This window comes from Jaculus jaculus, chromosome 5, assembly GCF_020740685.1.
Source record: "Jaculus jaculus isolate mJacJac1 chromosome 5, mJacJac1.mat.Y.cur, whole genome shotgun sequence".
In the NCBI taxonomy this organism is placed as follows: Eukaryota; Metazoa; Chordata; class Mammalia; order Rodentia; family Dipodidae; genus Jaculus; species Jaculus jaculus.
Window position 1 is genome coordinate 174,847,360 of NC_059106.1, and position 25,815 is coordinate 174,873,174.

The 25,815-nt window shown below is 46.7% G+C and overlaps 2 protein-coding genes across 5 annotated transcripts; both read left to right on the forward strand.

The window, feature by feature from the left end:
• Positions 1-2,380: 2,380 nt before the first annotated feature.
• Positions 2,381-23,102, forward strand: Mpv17 (mitochondrial inner membrane protein MPV17). Of its 3 annotated transcripts, none has more exons than XM_045150732.1 (8): positions 2,381-2,418; positions 2,876-2,950; positions 19,235-19,350; positions 19,577-19,669; positions 19,758-19,853; positions 20,051-20,083; positions 20,306-20,358; positions 22,867-23,102. In XM_045150732.1, the coding sequence occupies exons 2-8, from the start codon at positions 2,881-2,883 to the stop codon at positions 22,934-22,936; spliced, it is 531 nt and encodes a 176-aa protein (XP_045006667.1). In that variant the 5' UTR covers positions 2,381-2,418; positions 2,876-2,880; the 3' UTR covers positions 22,937-23,102. The 3 variants fall into 3 exon arrangements, with proteins under 3 accessions (XP_045006667.1, XP_004669435.2, XP_045006668.1); XM_004669378.2 differs by having other exon boundaries at positions 2,410-2,473; XM_045150733.1 differs by lacking the exon at positions 20,306-20,358 and having other exon boundaries at positions 2,410-2,473.
• Positions 23,103-23,483: 381 nt separating this feature from the next.
• Ucn (urocortin) lies at positions 23,484-25,795 on the forward strand. Of its 2 annotated transcripts, none has more exons than XM_045150734.1 (2): positions 23,484-24,998; positions 25,273-25,795. In XM_045150734.1, exon 2 carries the CDS (start codon positions 25,286-25,288, stop codon positions 25,652-25,654), a length of 369 nt encoding a protein of 122 aa, XP_045006669.1. In that variant the 5' UTR covers positions 23,484-24,998; positions 25,273-25,285; the 3' UTR covers positions 25,655-25,795. The 2 variants fall into 2 exon arrangements, with proteins under 2 accessions (XP_045006669.1, XP_004669434.1); XM_004669377.2 differs by having other exon boundaries at positions 25,278-25,795.
• Positions 25,796-25,815: the final 20 nt, after the last annotated feature.

Genomic DNA, 25,815 nt, shown 5'->3' on the forward strand with positions numbered 1-25,815 from the left:
ACTTATTAAACATGTTTATGTAAACTACAGAAAGTATTCAGAACCCTATAATGTATTATCTCAATAGAGCCTTCTTATTGGGAAGCTGGACCCTCATAGTGATTGTGATGTTGTCTCCCAAGCTCAGGTAGTGATGTGAAACAGCCACACCACAACCTTGGAAGGAAGTACTTAGATCATTGTGAGAAATAACAAACAGGAAGCCAGCTCTTCCTTGGAGAGAATGCTGATTAGAGTGTCTGAATCAAAACTCTAAACTTTAAAGTACTACTCTACGTGATCGTATATGTAGGAATAGCTTTCTGTGTGATTAGTATAGATTTATCAAACATCAGGAAATCTTCAAAAACCAGTAGTTTAGTCCCCTTCCTGTACAAAAGAGAAATCAGACCTGGAGGAAGCCCAGCAGGATAACGCTTGGTGCAAAGGGGCCAAGCACTGCGCCATTTAAGTGTGACTCGGCTCACGCTGTCAGGTTCAGGTTTGCTGTTTGAGCTGATTAATAAAGAAGTGCCTTCAGCCAGGCGTGGTGGCACACACCTTTAATCCCAGGATTTAGGAGGCAGAGGTAGGATTGGCATGAGTTCGAGGCTACCCTGAGACTACATACTGAATTCCAGGTCTGCCTGGACCAGAGTGAGACCTTACCTCAAAAAAACCAAAAAAAAAAAAAAATTATATTATATATATAGCCTTCAATTGTAGAGAAGCTTGGCTCATCCTGCAGAGCAACTCCTTGACACTGCAGTAGCCCATTTTCTGTTCCCAACAGTGGAAAGGACAGGCCTGGCAATGAATGGTTGAGGCTGTAGTTGGTGTGGGCTGCCTGAGTCAGCTCGAATCCCAACTCCCAAGGAAATGTGTGTTCCGATTTTTTTTCTTATTCCTTCACTTGCCTTCCATCCTTTATTTTTATGTCTTTGCTTAGCTGCTGCTTACTCTGTGTGTGTGTTACCACCAAAATCCTGGTCATCCTTCAAGATCTCATCTCAGGGCTGGGGGTGTAGCTCAGTGGTAGAGGTATGTAAGATTCAGGGTTCATTCCTCTACCACCATCCCAAAAGAATCCCAGCTCAAATGTGTATTTCTAGTAAGAAGGTTCCCAGATTTCCCTAGTGGTTTTCCCATGTGTTCCAAAGAAGGAAGGCAGGGAAAGAGGAACAATATTAAGCACTTGGTCTATTTTTGGGTGCTTTGCCTTTAGAACTGAGTCTCTGAGGTAGGTATTGCCATTTTATGTAATATTAAGGTTCTGAGAACAAGGTCATGTGACTACTATATTCTCGTACTGGGATTTGAATTCAGTCCTGCTTTAAAATACAACTTTCCAATTTACCACTTTGGCCTAGCATATTTATTAGTGTAAATTCACTCCTTTAAGGGGCATGGTATTTTGTTTATAGGAACTCCTAGTTAAATATGGGACTGAATTCTCATAGATCCTTACTTTCTCCAGTAATTGTGACAGGATTTTTCCTTAATCATAAAAGAATTGAGTAAATGAGGCAGGCAGGTGGAAAGTTAGGCCTTTTGGAGATAACACGAGGGCTGCCAACCTGATGTAAGGATGTTGTAGAAAAGATGTGTTACTGTATTCACGGAAGCTTCGAGTATTAACTGCCAGAAGAGGATTAAATCTGGCGTCCTGGTTTTCAGACAGTTTAAGAAGGCCCTGGGAGTATACCTCCATCCCCTTTGGTTGCTCCCTCTTCCTTGTACATCCCCTAGAACTGGAACGGAGGAGCTCTGTGAAAAATTGCAACCTCGTTTTACAGATGAAATAAATTCTAGTGATACTGAGGCAGCACATACCCTTACGAGGCTTAGTGACGCCTGGACTTCCCATCAAAGGTTGGGCGCGTGTTCGTGTACATTACATGCATGTGGAGGTAAGGGGACAATCTCGTTCTTCGTCTACTTAGATGGGGTCTTCTGCTGCAGCAACCACAAGCGTCCCTTGCGGTCTCACTCCATGGATGTTGACCCATCTCCCCAGCCCTGTGCGGCATTCCTAAAGGGGGCATTGTAGACAAAGCATTGAGCTAAGTAGTGATTAGTCGAGGTTACGGAACACTGTAGAGGTAAACAGCCGCGTGCACTACACTAGCACATGGCTTTCAGACTCCTCCGAGGCACTAGGACTTCCAGACCGGAGCCAGCTTGTGTAGGCGGGCAGAGTGGCGGTCTTTCCTGGTGGACGGCGTGGGCACGAGAGACAAGGGCCAGGGCGGCAGAGGCCAGGCTCCACGGCGAGGCTGGCATGGTCCACGAAAGAGTTGACCACGCGGTTCAAGCCCCTTCCGCTCCCCTGACGGCCAGGAGCACAGCCAGCGGCGGGGAAGGGGCGGGGCTTGGAGCGGAAGTCCCTGGGCCAGCTCTGGTCACGTGGGAGGCTGCCTCGCGCGCAGCTGCGCCTCGGTGAGTAGTTCCTCGGTCACCGCTGCGCTGATCGCCGTGAGCGCCCGCAACGCAGGTGACCGCTCCATGCCCGGTCCATGTCGGGCTTTGTTTCCGGCGACTAGTTGCACTGGGGAGGATGAGATTTAGTTCCAGTCGAGTTGGAATCTGGGGGAAGACCGTGCCCACTTCCGAGGGACCCAGACTCCGAGTGTGTGCCAACTGGGAGCTTCCAGAAAGCTTTGCTTCAGAACCAGCGGTGGGGTGGCAGATGACTGTCCCTGGGGGTCCATAGCTGTCCCCAGCCTACCTCTAATTCAGTTGTGTAAAGCGATCGTGTGACATGAGTGCCCATTCGGAGGCCTCTGACCCTTTCAGACATTGGAAGTGGGGAGAGGGAATGGGCTCAGGGGATGTCAGGCGTGATTTTCACTGGGGGAGAGGCAGTGGGAGTGACCTTCTCCTCTTGGCTTGACAGGAGGCATGGTACTCTGGCGGGCATATCAGAGGGCCCTGGCTGCCCATCCGTGGAAAGTCCAGGTCCTGACCGCTGGTGAGTGTCCCTTAGGCCAAGATGGGACCAGAGCAGACTGGGTTTGAACAGAGAGGATCACACCAGGACCCTCATTTCTTGATACTATTTAGTGTTTTATTCTGTAGTTTTCAAGGTAGGGTCTCACACTAGTCCAGGCTGGCCTTGAACTCATAGCGATCCTCATATCTCTTGGCCTCCCAAGTGCTGGTTAAGAGGTTAAGGCGCTTATCTGTAAAGCCTACGGACGCAGATTCGATTCCCAAAAAGGACGGAAAGAAAGAAAGAGGCCTGGAGAAATGGATTAGCGGTTAAGGTACTTGGTTGCAAAGCCAAAGGACCTAGGTTCAATTCCTCAGAACCCATATAAGCCAGCTGCACAAGGTGGCACATGCGTCAGGAGTTTGCAGTGGCTAAAGGCCCTGTTGTTCTCATTCTGTCTGGATCTTTCTCAAAATAAAAATAAATAAAAGAAAAAAAGTACTTTATTAATTTCCCCCAGTTATAGTAGTGCTATTGTTTTAAGAGACAGGGCTGGGCTGGCCTGCAGGTAAGTATACAGTGCCTGCCCAGCCTGTCGTTGCAGGAAGGGGACAATCCAGAAATGGAAAGGGTGAGAGAGAAATAAGAGAAAGAATGAAATGGGTGCATATGTGGGCAGGCAGCAGGCAAGGAAAATGTGCACCTGGACAAGAAGGTAAATAGAATAGAGAGAGAGAAGCTTGTGGCAGAAGAGCTTTTATGCCCATTGGGGCACGAGGGGGCTAGCCTGTGGGAACTAGGAGCCAGATTGTCTGGGTCCCTGGGGAAAGCAGAGCCCTTTGAAGAAAAGCTTCAGTTTCAGGCCAGTTGGGAGTGGGAAAGGAGTTCTGAGACTGGCAATTATCTTATAGGAGCCCACAAATGTGAGTGAGTTAGGATTACTTGAATATACATTAGATTACTCACCTAACCAGTGCTGAAGCCAAAACTTACTCCAGTTTGTTTTTCTTAGTGTATTTTATTGTGAAATGTGCCAAGTAGACATGAATCTGCAGTTTAAATAATATTAAAGCAGAACATGGGGCTGGGGAGATGGCTTAGCACTTAAGGTGTTTGCCTGCAAAACCAAAGGACACTGGTTCAGTTCCCCAGGACCCACATAAGCCAGAAGTAGAAGGGGGCACATGTGTCTGTAGTTCATTTGCAGTGGCTGTTGGCCCCGACGTGCCCATTCTCTTTTTCTATCTGCATCTTCCTCTTGCTGTCTCTCAAATAAATAAATAAAATAGTTTTTAAAAGAATGTGTTTAAATAGGTGCCCAGCTTTGAGACCCCTTGAGCACCTCTCCCTAATACATATATATCCCAAGAAATTACCTTTTTTGGGGGTTGTGGTTTTTTGAAGTAGGGCTTACCTGGAATTCACTATGTAGTCTCAGGCTGGTCTCAAACTCATGCCCATCCTCCTACCTCTGCCTCCTGGGTGTTGGGATTAAAAAGTGTGCACTTGGGCTGGAAAGATGGCTTAGCATTTAAACGCTTGCCTGTGAAGCATAAGGACCCCGATTTGAGGCTCAATGCCCTAGTACCACGTAAGCCAGATGCACAAGATGGTGCATGCATCTGGAGTTCATTTACAGTGGCTGGAGGCCCTGGTGTGTCCATTATTTCTGTCTCTCTTTCTCTGCCTGTCGCTGTCAAATAAATAGGTAAAGATAAAGCAAGAAAATATGTGGGGCTGGAGAGATGGCTTAGTGGTTAAGTAATTTGCCTGCAAAGCCAAAGGACCCAGGTTCAATTCCCCAGGACCCACATAAACCAGATGCACAAGGGGCACATGCATCTGGAGTTCGTTTGCAGTGGCTGGAGGCCCTGGTGCACCCATTCTCTCTCTTCCTGTCTCTGCTTCTCTCTCTCTCTCTTAAATAAATAAATAAAAATTAAGTTATAAAATAAATTAAAAGGCCAGGCGTGGTGGTGCATGTCTTTGCCCAGTGCTTGGGAGGCAGAGGTAGGAGGATTACTCAGTTTGAGGCCACCCTGAGACTACATAGTGAATTCCGGGAGAGCCTACCTCAAAAACCAAAAGTAAATAAATATAATAATAATAATAATAAAATATATATAAAGTGTGCACCCCCACACCTGGCTGAAATTGCCCCCCCCCTTTTTTTTGATTGTTTTGTTTTGAGACAAGAGTCTTACTCTTGTAGCCCAAGCTGGCTGCAAACTTGAAGTACCCCCTCTGTCTCAACTGCCAAAGTCTGATATTATCACCTTGCTGAGATTTTCTTATCTCGTTCTTTTGCTTTTCTTAGTTTATTACCTATGGAATATGTGTATATCCTCAAACAGTATACTAACCAGTGGCTTTTCACTCCCAAGTCCATGGGTTATAGCAACCTTAAAGTACTTCCAGGCAATGCCCTGCATTTATTACCATCTTGATTTTGCAGGCTAGCCAATGCAAGGGAATTGGACAGGGAAGCATCAGCAGGCCTCTGGCCATCTAAGCAGTGCAAAGGGTCATCAAGTTATAGGCATAGATCTTGCCTATGTTTAGAGTACCCTAGAGTCCAATGAGGACCGTGGGCTTCTGAGGGAGAGGGGCACTACAGAAAGATAGGCTAGAATAGAGATCTTTTAAAGAATGGTCCTACATCAGCACTAGTAATGGCCCCTCTTTAGCTGCCTGTGCCCAGCCACCTTTTGTCTTGTCCTCAGAGTGTCCATCCGCTTGTATGACTCACCTGGCTGCGTGTGTGGTGACTCATGCTGGACTGTATGGCTGTGATGGGAATGAACACCCCTGGCTCTTTGCCTAGCCTCTGATTCCCTAGGGCCCCTAACTGCCAGATGGAAGGTTCCCCCTTGTGGCCATCAGGAATAGAAAGGGATGAATGTTCCTTGTCTGTCTTTTCCTACCCTAAGGATCAGTAGCTGACAGCAGCAGGAACTAAATTGCTAAGGAGCCCAAGTATAGAAATGTGGCTAAGTGGGGGTTCTGGTCCATCTGAGCTAGCGTCCTTTTGTCTCACCTACATTCTTCTTGAGACTGCTGACCCCCTGTTTTGGCCCTGAAGCAACCTATAACCCAGCACTCTTCTTGGACTTTCCCTTTCTTGCTCTCGGGGTATTTGAACAAACCTACAAACAAGGCAGGGAAAGTAGATGTAGCTCACTGAGCCATTTCCGATCTTCAGCACAGTTGTTACTAAGGTCCCATGGGATACCTCATCACACTGGAAAGCAGAATAGAGATTTCAGACTTGGAGTTAAAAGACCAAGATTTGAATCTCAGAGCATAGCACTTAGTAGCTGCCTAATCAGGCAAGTTAATAAACCTTTTTGGGCCTCAGTTTCCTCATTTAGAACTTACAAGGTCAGTTACAGGAATTATCTCTGAGAACACAATTTGGAATCTTATTTATTTACTGAGGATTGAAGCCAAGCACTCTACCATTGAGCAATTTGCCCCAGCCTTCTTTTGTACTTGTTTTCTTTCTTTCTCTCTTTTTTTTCTTTTTTTGTTCTTCTAGGTCAGGTCTCACTCTAGCCCAGGCTAACCTGGAATTCACTGTGTATTCTCAGGGTGTCCTTGAACTCACAGTAATTCTCCTACCTCTGGCTCCCAAGTGCTGGGATTAAAGGTATGCACCACAACACCTGGCTGTTTTTACTTATTTGAGAGAGTGGGCATGGTGCACCCAGACCTTCTGCCAGTGCAACAAACTCCAGATGTACACACCACTTTGTGCGTCTGGCTTTATGAGGGCACTGGGGAATCAAGCATGGGTCATCAGGCTTTGCTAGCAACTGCCTTTAACCAGTGAGTCATCTTTCTAGCTTAAGCTCTTCTTTTAAAAAAATACTTTATTTATTTATTTATTTGAGAGAGAAAGATATAGGAGGAGAGAGAAAGAGATAATAGATGTACCAGGGCTTGTAGCCACTGCAAACAAACCACATATATTGTTGTAGTCCGGTTCACATTGTTGGTAGGGTAGAAATCACCCAACCAAGAGCACCTTCTGTGAAAGAGAATTGTTTTGGCTTACAGGCTCAAGGGGAAGCTCCATAATGACAGGGGAAAACTATGGCATGAGCAGAGAGAGGGTGGACATCACCCCCTGGCCAACATAAGGTGGACCACAGCAACAGGAGGGTGTGCCAAACACTGGCAAGGGGAAACTGGCTATAACACACATAAGCCTGCCCCCAACAATACACTTCCTCCAGGAGGCATTAATTCCCAAATTTCCATCAGCTGGGAACCTAGCATTTAGAACACCTAAGTTTATGGGGGACACCTGAATCAAAGTACCACCTATATGTACCACCATGTGCATCTGGCTTATGGGTGCACTGGGGAATTGAACCTGGGTCCTCAGGCATAGCAGGCAAATACCTTAACTGCTAACCCATCTCTCCAGTCCCAAGCTCTTCCTTTTATAGTGGTGTGTGGGTTGAGTTTGCTCCACTTTCCATAAATCTAAACATAGATAGGGATCCTTTAATTTGGTTAGTTTTGTTTATTTTTTTTAAAATACAATTACTGGGCTAGAGAGATGGCTTAGCGGTTAAGCGCTTGCCTGTGAAGCCTAAGGACCCCAGTTCGAGGCTCGGTTCCCCAGGTCCCACGTTAGCCAGATGCACAAGGGGGTGCACGCGTCTGGAGTTCATTTGCAGAGGCTGGAAGCCCTGGCGCGCCCATTCTCTCTCTCCCTCTATCTGTCCTTCTCTCTGTGTCTGTCGTTCTCAAATAAATAAATAAAAATTAAAAAATATATATATAATTACTATTTTATTTTAAAGTAGGGTCTCACTGTAGCTCAGGCTGACCTGGAATTGACTGTATAGTCTCAGGCTGGCCTCGAACTCATGGCCTCTTACCTCTGCATCCCCAGTGCTGGGTTTAAAGATGAGTGCCACTACCAGCTTGGTTAGTTTCATTTTGTTTTGGTTTTGGTTTTTTTTTTTAATAAGCTAATTTTTTCTTCGATTTTTTAATTGGCAGCTTCCATGATTGTAAACAATATCCCATGGTAATTCTCTCCCTCCCTCCACTTTTCCCTTTGAAACTCCACTCTCCATCATATCCCCTCCCCCTCTCAATCAGTCTCTCTTTTATTTTGATGCCACGATCTTTTCCTCCTATTATGATGGTCTTATGTAGGTGGTTTTCAAAAATATTTTATTTTTATTTATTTGACAAAGAGAAGAAGGGAGAGAGGGAGAGAGAGAATAGGCACACAAGGGCTCCAGCAACTACAAACAAACTTCAGACATGTGCACCCCTTTTGTATCTGGCTTACATGGGTCCTGGGGAATCGAACCTGGGTCTTTTGGCTTTGCAGCCAAATGCCTTAACTGCTAAGCCATCCCTTTAGCCCTGGTTTTGGTTTTTTGAGGTAGGATCTCACCCTAGCCCAGGCTGGCCTGGAATTTACTGTATAGTCTCAGGGTGGCCTCGAACTCATGGTGATCCTCTTACCTCTGCCTCCCAAGTGCTAGGATTAAAGGTGTGCACCACCATGTTCAGCAGTTAGTTTTATTTTTGAGGTAGGGTCTCACTTTATTCCAGGCTGTCCTGGAAGTCACTGGCAGCTCTCCTATCTCAGTCTCCCAAGTTCTGGGAGTTTAGGTATAAGCCACCACACCAGGCTCAGTATCTTAATATTTTTTGTTATGGTCTAGTATAGTCCAGGCCGGCCTCAAACTCATGATGTATCCCAGGCTGGCCTTAAACTTGTAGCAGTTCTCCTCCTGTAGCCTCCCAAGTACTGAACTTACAGGCATGTACCACCAAGCCTACCTCATGGGTAGTATTTTAGCCTTTATTTCCAAATATCAGAGCCTGAATCTTTTTTTTTTTTTTTTTTTTTTGGTTTTTCGAGGTAGGGTCTCACTCTGGCTCAGGCTGACCTGGAATTCACTATGTAGTCTCAGGGTGGCCTCGAACTCTCGGAGATCCTCCTACCTCTGCCTCCCCAGTGCTGGGATTAAAGGCGTGCGCCACCACGCCCGGCCCAGAGCCTGAATCTTATTTGCAGGATAGGAACTAATCTCATGGAGGGGGAAAGGGAGAATCAGTATAAGGGTGCATTATCAAACTAATCACTTTTTAAAAATTATTTTTATTTATTTGGATGTGTGTATGCACATGTGTACAACAGGACCTTTTAAAAAAAATTATCTGCAAGCAGAGAGAGAGAGAGAGAGAGAAGAGAGACAGAGAGAAAAACGGGTGTGCCAGCACCTCCAGCTGAAACTAACTCTAGATGGATGTAACACTTTGCATCTGGCTTTATGTGGGTACTAGGGAGTCGAACACAGGTCATTAGGCTTTGAAAGCAAGCGCCTTAACCACTGAGCTATCTCTTTAGCCCTCACACCAAAGTCTTTTGCCACTTCAAACAAACACCAGATGCAATTGCACCACTTAAATTTTTTTTTTTTTTTTTCCCAAAGTAGGGTCTTGCTATAGCCCAGGCTGACCTGGAATGCTGGGATTAAAGGTGTGTGCCACCACACCTTACTACACATACCTTTAGTACTTGAGAGGCTGAGGTAGGAGGATCGTTGTGAGTTTGAGACCATCCTGAAACTACATAGTGAATATCAGTTCAGCCTGGGTTAGAGTGAGACCCTACCTCAAAAAAACAAAAACAAGAGTTAAAGATATGAACCACCATGCCTGTCCTGTGCCACTTATAAAATATATATATATATATATTTGAGAGAGAGAGAAAAAGGTAGAGAGAGAAAAGAAAGACAGAAAATAGGTGTGCCAGGGCCTCTAGCCACTGCAGATGAACTCCAAACACATGCACCATATAGTGAATGTATCTGGCTTTACATGGGTACTGGCTGAGGAGTTGAACCCAGGCTAACAGATTTTGCAAGCACATGCCTTTAACTTCTGAGCCATCTCTCCCACCCCTAAACTGGTCACTTTTTTTTTTCTTTAGCTTTTCGTGGTAGGTTTTCATTCTAGCCCAGGCTGACCTGGAATTCACTATCTAGTCTTAGGGTGTCCTCAAACTCACGGCGATTCTCCTAACCTCTGCATCCCAAGTGCTGGGATTAAAGGCATGCGCCACCACGCCCAGCTTTAACTGGTCATTCTTAAGGGCTACTCGTGGCTCCATTCCTTGGAACTGATCAATAAGTTATTTGCAATGCTTTGTAAAATGAACAGTCATTTCTAGAGACCAGTTCCCATCCCACATTTGGTCAAAGTTTCACCCCTGGAAATGCTGACTCCCCTCTACTAACATACTGCACATGTATAGTCACTGCAAATGTCCACTGTGAGCCCCTGATGTGATGGACATGAAGCAAGGGTCTGTTAGCTTGAACTGCAATCTTATTTAAAGCACAAGACCCATGAATCAGGACCTGAAATGGTTCAACGGAAGTGTCTAATATACCAGTTTTGGGCCAAGCCAGAGTCACAAACAAGTCAGCCTGGGGAAAGGTTGACTGTTCTGCAGAGTCTGAGTCAGCTTTTTCCTTTCCTTTCTGGAGGGCTCTTCCAATCTCCAGTGGGCCCAGGGCCCAGCTCCATCCATTGTAGCACATTCTGGTCCTACTTTGGGAGCAGCTGAACTCTTGTAGATACTGATTTCCCTGAAGCCTAAATTAAGGCAGGGTATGAGAGCCCAACAGGCCTTGGAGACCACCCATTCTGGCCCCCTGCTACTATGGGAAAGGAAACTAGGGCAAGAGTGGGAATGACATTGACATAGGCTACACCTGGTCAGTGATAGAGCCAGCTGCTCTGCCTGACACCTGACGCTACTGGCGTGGTACAGGTCCAGCTAGTCTGGGCTTAGATGCCTGGCAAGCTGCAGAACCATCCACTTCATCTCATTTTCTCTCAGTAGGATGGGTAAGGGCAGGTATGAGGCAAGCATTCAAACCCATCTGAGGTGATGTGCTTCCTGCTTTCTGTTGAGCTTCAGCTCCCCCTGGACCCTGGGTCAGACCAAGCTCCTAAGTGGGTTAGGAAGCTTCTGGTTGCCAGTGTTGCTGGCCCATTGCCTGTAAGTATCAATGTACACATTCAGCCTCCTGTGCTCAAGGGCCTACTTCTTGTTCGAGGAAGACACTTCATGCTCCTCTGTCTTCTCATCTTCCATTAACACTTCCTTTTCCCTTTTCAGGGTAGGGTCTCACTCTAGCTGAGGCTAACCTGGAACTCACTTTTTCGTCCCAGGCTGGCCTTGAACTCACAGTGATCCCACAACCTCTGCCTCCTAAGTACTGGGATTAAAGGTGTGTGCCACCACAGCCAGCTAACACTTTCTTACTTATACACAAGACTCTATCCAAAACCTAATGGAGGAACAAAATACCCAAAGAAGGGAATTTACTCCCATTCATGCCTTAGAAGAGGTTGAGAAACTTGGGACTTTTCCATTAGTGGACAGGGGTTAGTCTCAAATAGATCTGTGCCCAGAGACGGGCTCCTCTTCTCCTGCCCCCTGGATCTAGTGGGCAGTGACGGAATGAGAACTGGCACCTACCCAGGGGCATGATGTCACACTCGCACCAGTGCTTGCTCTCTGGGCTCTGTGCCCAGCCTGTCTTTGGGGCACCACTGCTCAGCAGCCCCTTGCCCTATCTTGTCAGGAGTTTGGGCACTGCATGTGCGCAGACCTGCAGTCCCAACTCCCAAGTCCAGGAAGAGGGCAGGCAGAGTACTATGATCCAGTCTGACCCAGTATGCCCAGGACACCTCCCAGATCATGGGGAGGTTTGGCTGTGGGCTGGAGAATGCAGGATGAAGAGTTTGAATGTTTGAATCTTCTCTGCTGGAGGGTTACTTGGGCATCAGGAATCAGGCCTTATTCTTGTCTTAGACCAAAGTGTTAGGCAATCCTGGAGTTGCTGCAGGTCTAGTGGCCTTAATTGTGGGCTGAGAGTCAACTTCCGGTGCTGTTCTACCTGAAATAAGCAGAGGATGGCCAGCGCTACAGAGCTCTGCCCCACCTCTCCTGCCCACGCACTGATGAGCTGCTTCAACCATGAGGTGGGCAGCTGGGGGCCTAGCATTCAAGGTTTTTGTTTTGTTTTGTTTGTTTTTTTAATATTTGTTTATTTTATTTATTTATTTGGGAGCTACAGACAGAGAGAGAGGGGGGGAGACAGAGAGAGAGAGGGGGAGAGAATGGGCATGCCAGAGCTTCCAGCCACTGCAAACTCCAGACGGTGCACCCCTTGAGACAGGGTTTTGCTGTAGCCCAGGCTGGCCTTAAACTCACAGCAATCTTCCTACCTCTGCCTCCCAAGTGCTGAGATTAAAGGCATGTGCCACTATGCCTGGCTAGAATTCATCTTTCTCAGTGTCCACAGGCTTCCAAGGTCAGGGAGTGAGGGCTCAGGTTTTCATTCCAGGTCTGCCTTTAGCTTGTATGACTGTTGACATGTTATGAAGAGAGAAATCACATACTTCTCTGACTGTTTTCTTTCCCAGGATGCCTGTCCTACAGGTGGCAAGGAAAAGAAGTGATAAAATTTGGGTTAGTAAAGACAGAGGGCTTGGGCTGGGGAGATGGCTTAGTGGTTAAGCGCTTGCCTGTTAAGCCTAAGGATCCCGGTTCGAGGCTTGATTCCCCAGGACCCATGTTAGCCAAACGCACAAGGGGTGCACAAGTCTGGAGTTCGTTTGCAGTGGCTGGAAGCCCTGGTGCGCCCATTCTCTCTCTGTCTCTCTATCTGCCTCTCTCTCTCTCTCTCTCTCTCTCTCTCTCTCTCTATCACTCTCAAATAAATAAATAAATAAAAATATTTTAAAAAAAGACAGAGGGCTGAAGAGATGGCTTTGTGGTTAAGGTGCTTGCCTGCAAAGCCAAAGGATCCAGGTTTGATTCCCCAGTACCCATGTAAAGCAAGATGCACAAGGTGGCCCATACATCTGGAGTTTGTTTGTAATGGCTGGAGGCCCTGGCATATCCATTCTCTCTCTTTCAAATAACTTTGTTTGTTTGTTTTTCCCTTTAGGGTTTTACTATAGCCCAGGCTGACCTGGAATTCACTATGTAGTTTCAGGGTGGCCTTGAACTCACAGCAATCCTTCTACCTCTGCCCCTGAGTTCTGGGATTAAAGGCATATACCACCATGCCCGGCCCTCAAATAAAAAAGTTTTTAGAAATATTTTTATATATTTATTTACTTGAGAGAGAGAGAGGAAGAGGCAGATAGAAAAAGAGAATGGAGCCGGGCGTGGTGGCGCACGCCTTTAATCCCAGCACTCGGGAGGCAGAGGTAGGAGGATCGCCGTGAGTTCGCGGCCACCCTGAGACTCCATAGTGAATTTCAGGTCAGCCTGGGCTAGAGTGAGACTCTACCTCAAAAAACCAAAAAAAAAAAAAAAAAAGAAAAGAAAAAGAAAAAGAATGGGCAAAGGGCCTCCAGCCACTGCAAATGTACTCTAGGCACATGTGCCACCCTGTACATCTGGTCTGTGTGGATACTAGGGAATTGAACCCGGGTCCCTAGGCTCCACAGGCAAGAGCTATAACCGCTAAGCCATCTGTGCAGCCCCCCAACTTTTTTGTTGTTTTTTTTTGAGGGGGTCTCATTGTAGCCCACCCTGACCTGGAATTCACTCTGTAGTCTCAGGGTGGCCTCAAACTCATAGCAATCCACCTACCTCTGCCACCTGAATGCTGGGATTAAAGGCATGCACAACCACGCCTAGCCCCCAAATTTAAAAAAAATTAAAAAATAGAGACAGAAAGTATATGAGTGTATCTCTTTTTTCTTAAAATATTTTTGTTTATTTGAGAGAAAGAGGGAATGGGCATGCCAGGGCTTCCAGCCACTGCAAATGAACTTCAGACACCTGTGTCCTGTTGTGTATCTGGATTACATGGATTCTGGGGAATCAAACCTTAGCCTTTTGGCTTTGCAGGCAATCACCTTAACTGCTAAGCCATCTCTCTAGCCCCAAGTGTATATATATTTTTTATTTGCGAGAGAGAGAGAGAGAGAGAGAGAGAGAGAGAGAGAGAGAGAGAGAGAGACAGAGAATGAATGGGTATACCAGGGCCTCCAGCTGCTGTAAACAAACTCCAGATGTGTGCACCCCTTGTGCATCTGGCTTATGTGGGTCCTGGGGAATTGAACCTGGGTCCTTTGGCTTTGCAGGCAAGCACCTCAACCACTAAGCCATTTCTCCAGCCCCTAGTATATATTTTTTAAAAACTTTTTTATTTTTAAAGATTTTTTAAAGATTTATTTCTTTGTTAGAGATAGAGAGAGGGGTGGGGGAGAGAGCGAGTGAGAATGGGCATGCTAGGACCTCTAGTCACTACAAACAAACTCCAGATGTATGTGTCACCATGTACATCTGGTTTATGTGGAACCTGGAGAATCACACCTGGGTTCTTAGGTGTCACAGGCATGTGGCTTAACCACTACGCCATCTCTCCAGCCCTTAAAAACTTTTTTTTTTTTTTTTTTGAGGTAGGATCCCGCTGTAGCCCGGGCTGACCTGGAATTCACTACATAGTCTCAAGGTGGCCTCGAACTCTCAGTGATCCTCCTACCTCTGCCTCCCTAGTGCTGGGATTAAAGGCATGTGCCACCACGCCTGGCTCCATCTTCTATTTTGATGTGATATATATATATATATATATCTTCCCTCTTCCATGACAACAGTATTCTGCAAGTCTTGTGCAGGTAATGACAGCTACTGCAAGGTCATAAATACTACCACTATTTATGTGTGGTAAACAGCATTCCAAAGCACTCCTCTCCATTCTTTGGCTCTTGTCTTTCTGCTAGCTGTTCCATAATAGCCCTGAGACTTGGAGGGTGTGACAGATACCTCATTCAGCATTTTGATGTTTTAAATCTCAGTGATCACCACCATCTGAAAAATTCTTTTCTTGGGGCTGGATAGATGGCTTAGTGGTTAAGGTGCTTGCCTGCAAAGCCAAAGGACCCAGGTTTGATTCTCCAGTATCCACATAAGGCAGATGCACAAGGTAGCACATGTGTCTGATTTGCAGTGGCTAGAGGCCCTGGCATGCCCATTCTCTCTCTCTTTCACTGCCTGTCTCTCTCTTAAATAAATAAATATTAAAAAATGCTTTTCTAACACAAACTGATATTAATAGATAGGCATATCTATTATATAATAATAGCATTAATAGATAGGCATAAACACAAATAGAGGGCGATTTGGTGGGCATAATATGCCCATTTAGCCAGATAGTAGTAGTATTTCCCATGTAGAGCTTATGACCTTCCCAGCCAGAGGCTCTTAACTAGATTTTCAATATCAGACATGAATTCTGTACTGTGGAACAAAGCTTCAAATCCAGTCAGAGAGCAGTTGGTTACTCCCATAACAGCTATGCCACTATTGTAGCAGTGAGCACATCTTTTCTGGCTGGACAGTTGTGTAGCTTGCTCCTGATGACTTTTGTCTCCCACTAGGACACATGACATTTTGCAGCACTAGAACAGCTAGTCAGCAGAAGGTGGCTTCTGCTTAGTTTCTGATTGATTTCTCAGTGACCTGCAGCTCAAGCATGTGGAGTCTTTAGCAAGAGACTCTTACTATCTAGTTCTGCTGGGCAACCAAGAACATTGGCAATAGCTTGTTATGTTTTGGGGGCCTTAGAAGCCTCCCTGAGCAACATCTCATTGGGGGACATCCCACTCCTGGTAACAACGTATGGCTTCTGGTTATAGCTTTATCCACCCTGCCAGAACGCACTCACTCTCTCTACTCAATCTCTCTCTCTCTTTCTTTTGGTTTTCAAAGTAGGGCCTCACACAAGCCCAAGCTGACCTGGAATTCAGTATGTGGTATCAGAGTGGCCTTGAACTTATGGTGATCCTCCTACCTCAGCTTTCCAAGTGCTGGGATTAAAAGGCATATACCACCACACCCAGCTTCTCGTTTTTTATATTTTTAATTAGGTAACAAAGAAGTGCCTGCCCATATAATTTATTTATAGCATCTTTAGTTTTTTAAAAATACTTATTTTTATTTATTTATTTGAAAGAGAGAGAGAGAATGGGCATACCAGGGCCTCCAGTCATTGCAAACTCCAGACACATATAACATCTTGTGTGTTTGGATTATGTGGATCCTAGGGAATGGAACCTGGATCCTTTGGCTTTGCAGGCCAGTGCCTTAACTGCTAAGCCATCTCTCCAGCCCTGTATCTTTAGTTTTTTTTTGGTTTTTGTTTATTTATTTGTTTGTTTTTTAAGTTTTTTGAGGTAGGGTCTCACTCTCTGTCAGGCTGACCTGGAATTCACTATGTAGTCTCAGGGTGGCCTTAAACTCTCGGTAATCCTCCTACCTCTGCCTGTGCTGGGATTAAAGGCATGTGCCACTGCACCCAGCCCTACATCTTTAGTTTTTATTAGCTTTTCTCCATTCCCTTCCTGTGTAGTAGTTCTGGCACTCACTATGTTGATTAGGCTAGTCTCAAGCTTGAGCTGATCCTTCTATCTCTGCCTCCCAAGATCTGGGATTACAAGTATGATGGGCTACCATGCCCAGCCAGGAAGTATCTTTGATATAAGGGCCCTTTACAACCATGCTTGGGCAGAAACCTCGGGTAGCCCATAGCCTCTGAGCCAGTCTCTGTGCTGAGAAGGTTCTGACCTCCTTGCTCCCTTATCTTGATTGGTCCCAATTCTGCTCTTTGCTAGGTCACCTCATCTATCAAAGATTCTTTCGTGGGCTGGAGAGATGGCTTAGTGGTTAAGGCATTTGCCTGCAAAGCCTAAGGACCCAGGTTCGATTCTCCAGGTCCCATGTAAGCCAGATGCCCATGGTGGCGTATGCGTCTGGAGTTCGTTTGCAGTGGGTAGAAGCCCTGGCACGCCCATTCTCACTTTCTCTCTCCCTGACCCCCTGTCTGTCTCTAATAAATAAGTAAACAAAAATAAAAAAGTCTTTAAAAATAAACTCAACGTTTAAAAGAAGATTGTTTCCTTATCATTAGACAGACATGTGGCTATATCTACCTCCCAGGCCTTTTGTGAGGATTAAATGTGAGAGTCCTTTGTCAACTACCCATCTGATCAAAATGGACTGTCAGACTATTTAGTCCCTTCAGCCTTCTTGTGGTTGCTTCTCCCTTTATATATGGTTGCAGTCATTCCTCTTCTCCCTGGGAGTGATGCGGTGGCCCCATTTTGGATAGTAGAGTCTAGGGAAGTAAATGTTAATTGTCTGGGCTCCCTGTGGTCTGCATACCTTGCTCTTGACACATTCTTCAAGTTAAGCTTAAAGTTCTTCATGCCCTTTCCCTAGCAGTCCTGTTGCTTGGGGCTGTATGTTTGACATTTTTATTTTCTGAGCACCTGCTAAGAAGGACTCACTTAGGTGTGGTAGAGAATAGAACAGAAGTGTCAAGGATTCTACCTTTGCCCATGTCTGACTGTTTTGGAGAGAACCACTATGTGAGTTTCAGGACAAGTGAGACAGAACTGCCTTGATGGGTGTGCTGGGAGTGCCCAAGCAGCTCAGGTGACCCAGGATGCTCATCAGTAGACCTAGCTTCCAGCTTTCCCCAGCTGCCTCTGACTAGGCTGCTGTGGGGCAGCGCTGTGCAGAGGATGCAGGGGAAGAGCAGAGCTGTGAGTAGGCAGCCCACATGGACGTCAGAGCCAGCTCCAGACCAAGAAATAGGGTTGAAGGATGTGTTTGTCCAGTGCTAATTGAGGGCATGAGGACAGTGTTGGCTTCGGGGCTAGAGGGGACTCTCATTATTCAGTGAGATGGATAGGCATGCTGGAGATCAGAGGGTCACTTCCAAAAGGCCCTATGTTTTCTAGAAAACATCATACCACTGTGACTAATTTGAGACTCTGTCAATAGTGACAGTTCAGATTCCATCTTGGCTTTGGGGCGTGAATGTCTGATCAGGGCTGCTTGTAGCTAAGTGTCTGTGTGGTTAGGGGATAGGAAGCAAGTGCAAAGGTATGGGGGAGTGGTAGTAGGATGGTTCTAATCCTATTGCCAGCTCAACCTTGAGGATGTGAAGGGGGCCTGGGTTTGTCTTCTTTTTTTATTTTTTATTTATTTATTTGAGAGTGACATACAGAGAAAGAGGCAGACAGAGAGAGAGGGAGGGAGAAAATGGCTGCATCAAGGACTCCCACCACTGCAAATGAACTCTAAATGCATGCACCACCTAGTGCATCTGGCTTATGTGGCTACTGGGGAATTGAGCCTGGAACTGGGGTCCTTAGGCTTCACAGGCAAGTGCTTAACCACTAAGCCATCTCTCCAGCCCCTGGGTCTGTCTTCTTATTTAAACAGGTGGTCAGGACTCTTCCTTGTGGTGACTTACCAACCCAATGAATCACCTTCCTTCCTGGCTCACTTGTGCACTGATGTTTCAGAAAAAAGAGTTAGCCATTTTCAAGGCCAACGTAAAGGACATTGGCCAGAGTCTTGCAATGCACTAGAGGAAAAGAAACTACATTCCTTACTGTACTACCCATGACCTGGTCATAGTGTGGTGTTCTTGAAGGAACAACATCTAGGAGTTATGCTACCTGGCTCTTGCCATGGCTCCATACTCATTGGTTATATGAAATACTGGACATTCATTTCCACATTTCTTGAATAAGAGTTTGGATGAAATGTTCTGGGAGGTCCTTCATCTCTGATAGTCCATAGTTCTCAACCCTGGACTTTAAATTTTCCTTTTATCTGCAGTTTCAGATTTGACTTCCCTTTACCTTTAATGCACAGCTCTTAGACTCTGGCCTTTTCATCCCAGTTTCCCTCCCTCCCTTCTTTCCTCCCTCTTTCCCTTCCCCTACCATTTTTATTTGGGGGCGTGGTTTAAGGTAGGGTCTCACTCTAGCCCAGGCTGACCTGGAATTCACTCTGTAGTCCCAGGCTGGCCTCAAACTCATAGCAATCTTCCTACCTCTGTCTCCAGAGTGCTGGGATTAAAGGCATACCTCACCACTACCTCTTTTTTTTTTTTTTTTTGGCTAATAAATATGGTCTTGCTATATAGCCCAGCCTGGCCTGAAACTCCCTGTGTAGCTCAGCCATGCTAACTGCACACTCATAAGCTCTCTACAGGCCTCCTATGTCTGTCTCCTGATACTGGAATTCCAGGCATTTACCACCAGACCTGACTAATCCCAGTTTCTGACAGGATACACATGAGGTGTCCTTAAGGAACAGAGGGCTTTAAGGCAGCAGAAGAAGCTGGTCACTTGCCAGAATGAAGCTGTGGGGCTCAGAGTGCCAGAGCCTCATCTGGTTAGCAAACTTTCCTTTTGGGGGATGTCCTGACAACATCTGTGTACCCTAAACAGGGTCCCTGATGGGCCTAGGTGACATTATCTCACAGCAGCTGGTGGAGAGGCGGGGTCTCCGGGAACACCAGACAGGCCGGACCCTGATCATGATATCCCTGGGCTGTGGCTTTGTGGTAAGTTCTGCTGGAAGTGGGCTGCAATGCTCTGGAGAGTGGTGTTCATTCTTTGCCCTCCTGTACTTTACACTGGCCTCACACCTAAGCTAGCCTGCCCTGATTCTTTGGCTTCGGGTTTGCCTTCCCTGGCATCTGGTTTCTGAAACTTGAGGGAGAAGATTTGTGACATAAAAGCCAAGTGCCCCATCACTGCATCCTGTTGCACTGTTGGATTTACTTTCAGGGCCCTGTAGTAGGAGGCTGGTACAAGGTTTTGGACCGAATCATCCCTGGCACCACCAAGGTAGATGCGCTAAAGAAGATGTTGTTAGATCAAGTAAGTGAATGCAAAGAAAGTTGGGAAGAATGAGTCTGGTTAGGGGTCATCATGGGATGCTCACAGAGTTTTTATTTATCTTCCCTAGGGAGCTTTTGCGCCATGTTTTCTAGGCTGCTTTCTCCCACTGGTAGGGACGCTCAGTGGATTGTCAGCCCAGGACAATTGGGCCAAACTACAGAGGGTGAGTGAGTTTCTGGATGGCAGCCTCAGCGGAAGGAGGCAGACAGGTGACACATGCAAGGAGGGTCCCAAAGGAGTCAAGAGTAGTTTGGGGCTGGGGTGTGCTCTTGGAACAGAAACCCATGTGTGATCTTTGTACTGGGAAGGGGGAGATCCTTGTACATGCAAGTGTTAATTGTTTCTTTTCTGTCTCCTCAGGACTATCCTGATGCCCTTATCACCAACTACTATGTAAGAGCTCTGCTTTCAACTGTCTGTGGTTGGTTGGGGTCCTCTTCGCACAGAAATCCCTCTGTTAGGACTGTTCTCTCATTCCTCACATGGGTGCTATGCTCAGGAAAGCACCCGCTTTCATCCTTTTCTTGTGTGCAGAAGTTGGGGCTGGGCCAGGCAGGGCAGTCTGCGGGTCTGATGGGGGAGGTAGCCACTGACCTTTACTTTCTGTCCTTGTAGCTCTGGCCTGCTGTGCAGTTAGCCAACTTCTACCTAGTCCCCCTGCATTACAGGTATGATAGATTACTTCCCCTGACCCTCTGTTATCAACAGTTGGGGACAAAAATGATTCTTATTTCAACCTTGACCTATTTTAGACCTCCAGCCAGCATACTCTGCCCCAGTCAGAGATCCTCAGACTCCCAAGTATTTCGTCCCAAACTTCTGAGCCTTCACAGAGCCTGTCCTCCCTTGGGAGGCTTCTGCTCACACAACCCTTGTTTCCTTCCTGTTTGAACTCTCCATATTTGGTGGCTTATCTACAAGGACATTTCCCTGGCTGTGGTACAATGGCATCTTAGGTTAGGCAGAAAGTAGGCTCAAAAGGCTAAATAGGAACCTCATCATGGTTAGTTCACTGTGAAGCATTTTGTCCTGGTAAAAAAGAATATTGCTGATTTACAATTTAAAAAAAAGAAAGAGTGCCAGGCATGGTGGTGCACGCCTTTAATCCCAACCCTTGGGAGGCAGAGGTAGGAGGATCACCATGAGTTCAAGGCCACCCTGAGACTACATAGTAAATTTTAGGTCATGCTGAGCTAGAGTGAAACCCTACCTCAAAAAAAAAAAACACAAAACATGGAGTGAGCCTAGAGGGATGGCTTAGCTGTTAAGGTGCTTGCCTGTGAAGCCTAAGGACCCAGGTTTGATTCCCCAATACCCACATAAGTCAGATGCACAAGGCAGCACATGCGTCTGGAGTTCATTTGCAGTGGCTAGAGGCCCTGGCGCACCCATTTGCGTTTTCTCTGTCTCTCAAATAAGTAAATAGACTATTTGGGCTTGAGGGATAGCTTAGCATTTAAGGCACTTGTCTGCAAAGCTTAAGAACCCAGGTTTGATTCCCCAGTACCCACGTAAACCAGATGCACATAGTGGTGCATGCATCTGGAGTTCATTTGCAATGGCTGGAAGGCCTGACACACCCATTCTCTCTCAAATAAATACACAAATAATTTTTTAAAAAATAAGTAAAAAAATAATCTAAATAAAAATTATTAAAAACATAAAGAAGGCAGGCTGCCTCTGGTAGCCTATGCCCATAACCACAGTACTGGGGAGATGAAGAAACAGGAGGACCAGGAATTTCAAGGTCACCCTCACCTACTTATTGAATTCAAGGCCACCCTGGGTTACATGAGACCCTGACTCAAAAATTTTAAAATAGGGGCTAGGGAGATGGCTAAGGGAGTAAGAGTGCTTGATGTTCAAGCATGAGAGTCTGCATTTGATCTGTACATAGCACCTATGTAGAAAGCTGGGCATGGCTGGTATTCCCGGTGTTGAGAGTGATAAAGACAGGCTTGCTGGAGTTTCCTGCTCAGCCAGTCTTACTGAAAAGCAGGGATTTCCAAGCTCAGTGAGAGACTGTCTCAGAGAAAACAGAAGAGTGACAGAGGAGAACACCTGATGTTTTTCTCTGGCCTCAGTGCACAGGCCACACACATATGCATACACCACACATACTGCACACACATGCTAGAAAATAAAAGAACTTAGCCAGGCACGATGGCTCATGCCTTTAATTCCAGTGCTCAAGAAGCTGAGGTAGGAGGGTCACTATTGAGTTTGAGTCCACTTGGGCTACAGAATGAGTTCCAGGTCAGTCTGGGCTAGAGTGAGACCCTGCTTCCAAAAAAGAAAAGCAAGCAGAATCTGGTGGCACATGCCTTTAATCCCAGTACTTGCAATGCAAAGGGAGGAGGATTGCTGTGAGTTTGAGGCCACTACATAGTGAATTTTAGGTCATCTTGGGCTAGAGTGAGACCCTACCTCAAAAAACAATAAATAATACAGAGCTGGGCATGGTAGCACTTGAGAGGTAGAGATAGAATTGCTGTGAGTTTGGGGCTAACCTGAGACTACATAGTGAAATAGTGAATCCATGTCAGCCTGGGCTAGAACAAGACCCTACCTAGAAAATAAATAAATAAGAAAGAAAGAAAGAAAGAAAGAAAGAAAGAAAGAAAGAAAGAAAGAAAGAAAGAAAGAAAGAAGGAAAGAAAGAAAGAAAGAGACTGAGAATAGTGTCAGCTACCTGTAATCCTACTATTCAAGATGCAGAGACAGGAAGAACAGGAGTTCAAGACCATCTTTAGCTATATTGAGTTCACAGCCAGTCTGGGCTACGTAAGGACCTATCAAAACAGAAAGGAAAAAGAATAAAAAATTATATATATATATATATAAAATACTATGAAGCATATACTTGGAAGATAGAATCTCAGCTGGTAGAAGATGGATAAATATATTTAGAGGGAAGTCCAGGACGGGTATGAATGACAAGAGAGCTGCTGGCGCTGTTTAAGCTTTTGGTTTTCATCTGGAAGGCAGAGCTCTGGGGTACCACCATAACTGAGCTGACTGTCTTCTGTCTCAGCCACACAGTTCCTCTATAGGGGCTGAAGGAAAGACATCCAGATCTGGAATTCTCAGAGTAAGCCCTCCCCTGACTATTCCCCAGCCTGCCCCATCTCTGCCATCTCATTCTTCCTCTTCACAGTAGCATTTCTGTTCCTTAGGTTGGCTGTTGTCCAGTGTGTTGCTGTTGTCTGGAACTCTTACCTATCCTGGAAGGCACATCAGCCCTAAGCCTGCCTTACTCCACTGACTTCATCTTACAATGATGAACCCTGGAATGGTCAGACAACCTCCTCAAAGTGGGCACATTGGTTTCCTTGCTGGTCAGAGCTTAATGAGATTAACACTCTGAAATAACACATTCCATTTCTAAAATGTAAACTGCTTTTGAAATCACTACGAGCTTTATGACACAATCACTCAGCACTTACTGGTGGGGACCCATTCTGAGAATTATACCCTTAGGCAATTTTGTCATTTGTGTACATCACAGAGTGTAATTACACAAACGTTGGTGTTCTAGGTCAGTCATTCAACATGGCCTCTTGATACAAACGTGCTTATCATCTTCGTGCCAGCATATGTGGCAGACCGTTTTATAGTAAACTTTTTATCTAGTTTCATTCATTGCACATAATCATATCTGCTGTGCTTTTATGCTGGCAGCATGGGTTTGTTTTCATCAGCCTCACCACAAACACTTGAACAATGCATTGAGCTATGACTAGCATGTCACTTACATGATGAGATTTTTTTTGGCTTCTTTATAATTATATTGGGCCACTATAAGATATTTTGTCCATCCTTGGCTGAAAGATCATTGTGCTGCATGACAGTAGTCTTATTCCCACCAGCCAGTAGTACTCCATCAATATTTGCAGACTCATATGACCTTTCCAACTTTATCCACTTATCTCCACTTTCCATAGACACATCTCTTTTATTTATTTATTTTTATTGTTGTTTGTTTGCAGAGCTGGGGATCAAGCTCAGCCTTGTGCGTACTAGGCAAGCACTGTACCACTGAGCTACATCCCTAGCCCAACACATCTGTTACTCTGACTTTTCACTGTCCTAGTAGTTTGGGGGACCTTGTCAAACTCTTATAGATGACTCAGTAAATATGTTACTAAGGATGTAATCTGAGTCATAGGTACGACTCAGAAGAAAACTACAAAGCTGTCTAAAGCTAGAAAGAAATATGGGCCCTTCAAGCTTGGCCTTCTTTTATGAGGACATCGAGGTGCCCTGTCCACATCATGAGTTGGGGCAGAGTAGGGACTTGAACCCAAATTTCCTCAGTTCCTATCTAGTGATCTTAACTAGATAGTCAAAGGTCTTATATTGTTATCTATGATTCTCAGAAGAAAAAACTGACCTATGATAAGCTACCACTTTGACAAAGTTAGAAACAAATAAGCTGCCCTTCTGGTGTCTGAAAGCCAGAGATCCCTTTTTTGTTTGTTTTGTTTTTCAAGATAGGGTTTTGCTCTAGCTGAGGCTGATCTAGAATTCACTATGGAGTCTCAGGGTGTCCTCAAACTCACTGAGATCCTCCTTCCTCTGCCTCCTGAGTGCTAGGATTACAGGCATGCACCACCACACCCTATTTAGAGATCCTTTTATGCTGTGTGCACTCAGACTCCTATAGAATTTAGATTCTGGATCTTCAATAAGAACCCTGGAAGACTAGTTATGGAGGGGCCTTTGTGTGGGTCTCATAGTGTTGGCGGAGTACCAGCAAGCACACTCCTGATCCCCTCAGTTTGGGGACCTGATAGGCTTAGAGACTGAGTCCAAGCAGCACTGGGTTCTCTCAGATTCTGGCAGGTTTCTTTGGCAGCAAATAGTGTCAGCACCACGGACAGCTCCACGGTTCCACTCCTTTTCCTGGCAAAGAAGCGGAAACCCGCGACTTGCTTTGTCTAGGGACACACTGGTCACCGTTGGCAGTTCTGTATGGGGGGAGGACTATGCATCCCCAAGCAATCGTTATGGTGCATCCGGCGTCTCCTGCATGCAATGCTACTTCCAACACTGGCCCCAGGAACACGGAGCCTAGTGTCTGGAGGCGCCCCTCTGGGGGCTCGAAACTGCTGGACTCGAAGCGGCGGCGGGCACTGCTTCCACAATCAGTGCATGTTCTGCGCTGACGTCAGTCGGAGCTGTCCTGGTACTATATAAGGATGGCAGCAGTCCCGGGACAGACCCCGTGCTCCCCAAGGCGAACTCAGCCAGCCCCGAGGGACGGAGACTGTAGCTCCGCCTAGCACCGGGCAGACGCTGACTACGTGTGAGTAGCTTGGAACGACGATCCAGACTCCCTCAGTACCAGGGACTGTGCTCAGCCCACCCTTCTCGACCCGCCGGGGGGGGGGGGGAGAGGGATGGAGGAAGGGAGATGTAGTGCTGGACTGGCCATGGCGCTTGGAGCTGACGCACTGGCGGTGGGCGCTGGGCAGCAGCTGCGGGGTCCCGGCCAGGGCGCTGGACGTGCGCGGGAATGGGCTCGCGCCACCTGCGGCTGCCCCAGCGCACCTCACCCTGTGCTGCTCCTGTGTGTCTAGGGCAGGCGGCACCATGAGGCCCAAGGGACGCGAGGCGCTGCTGGTGGCGCTACTGCTCCTGGCACAGCCGCACCTCGGGAGCAGCCAGCAGAGCCCCGCGGCGGTGGCGGAGGCCGGGGTCCAGGATCCAAATCTGCGGTGGAGCCCAGGGGCACGGAACCAGGGCGGCGGAGCCCGAGCGCTCCTCTTGCTGTTGGCGGAGCGCTTCCCGCGCCGGTGGGCGGCCGCGGCAGGCGGCGAGCGGCTGCGACGGGACGACCCTCCACTGTCCATCGACCTCACTTTCCACCTGCTACGGACCCTGCTGGAGCTGGCACGGACTCAGAGCCAGCGGGAGCGCGCCGAGCAGAACCGCATCATATTCGACTCGGTGGGCAAGTGACCGGCCCGGCCTGGGACCACAGGAGCGACCCTTTCTTCCCTCCCTCGGGCGGAGCGGCTGCGGCCAGAACTGGCTCCGCCGCGCTGTGGAGCGTGGCTCGGCGACACCCTGAACACTGCGTGGTTATTTTTAATAAAAGTGCTGAAGAAAAAAAAAAAAGG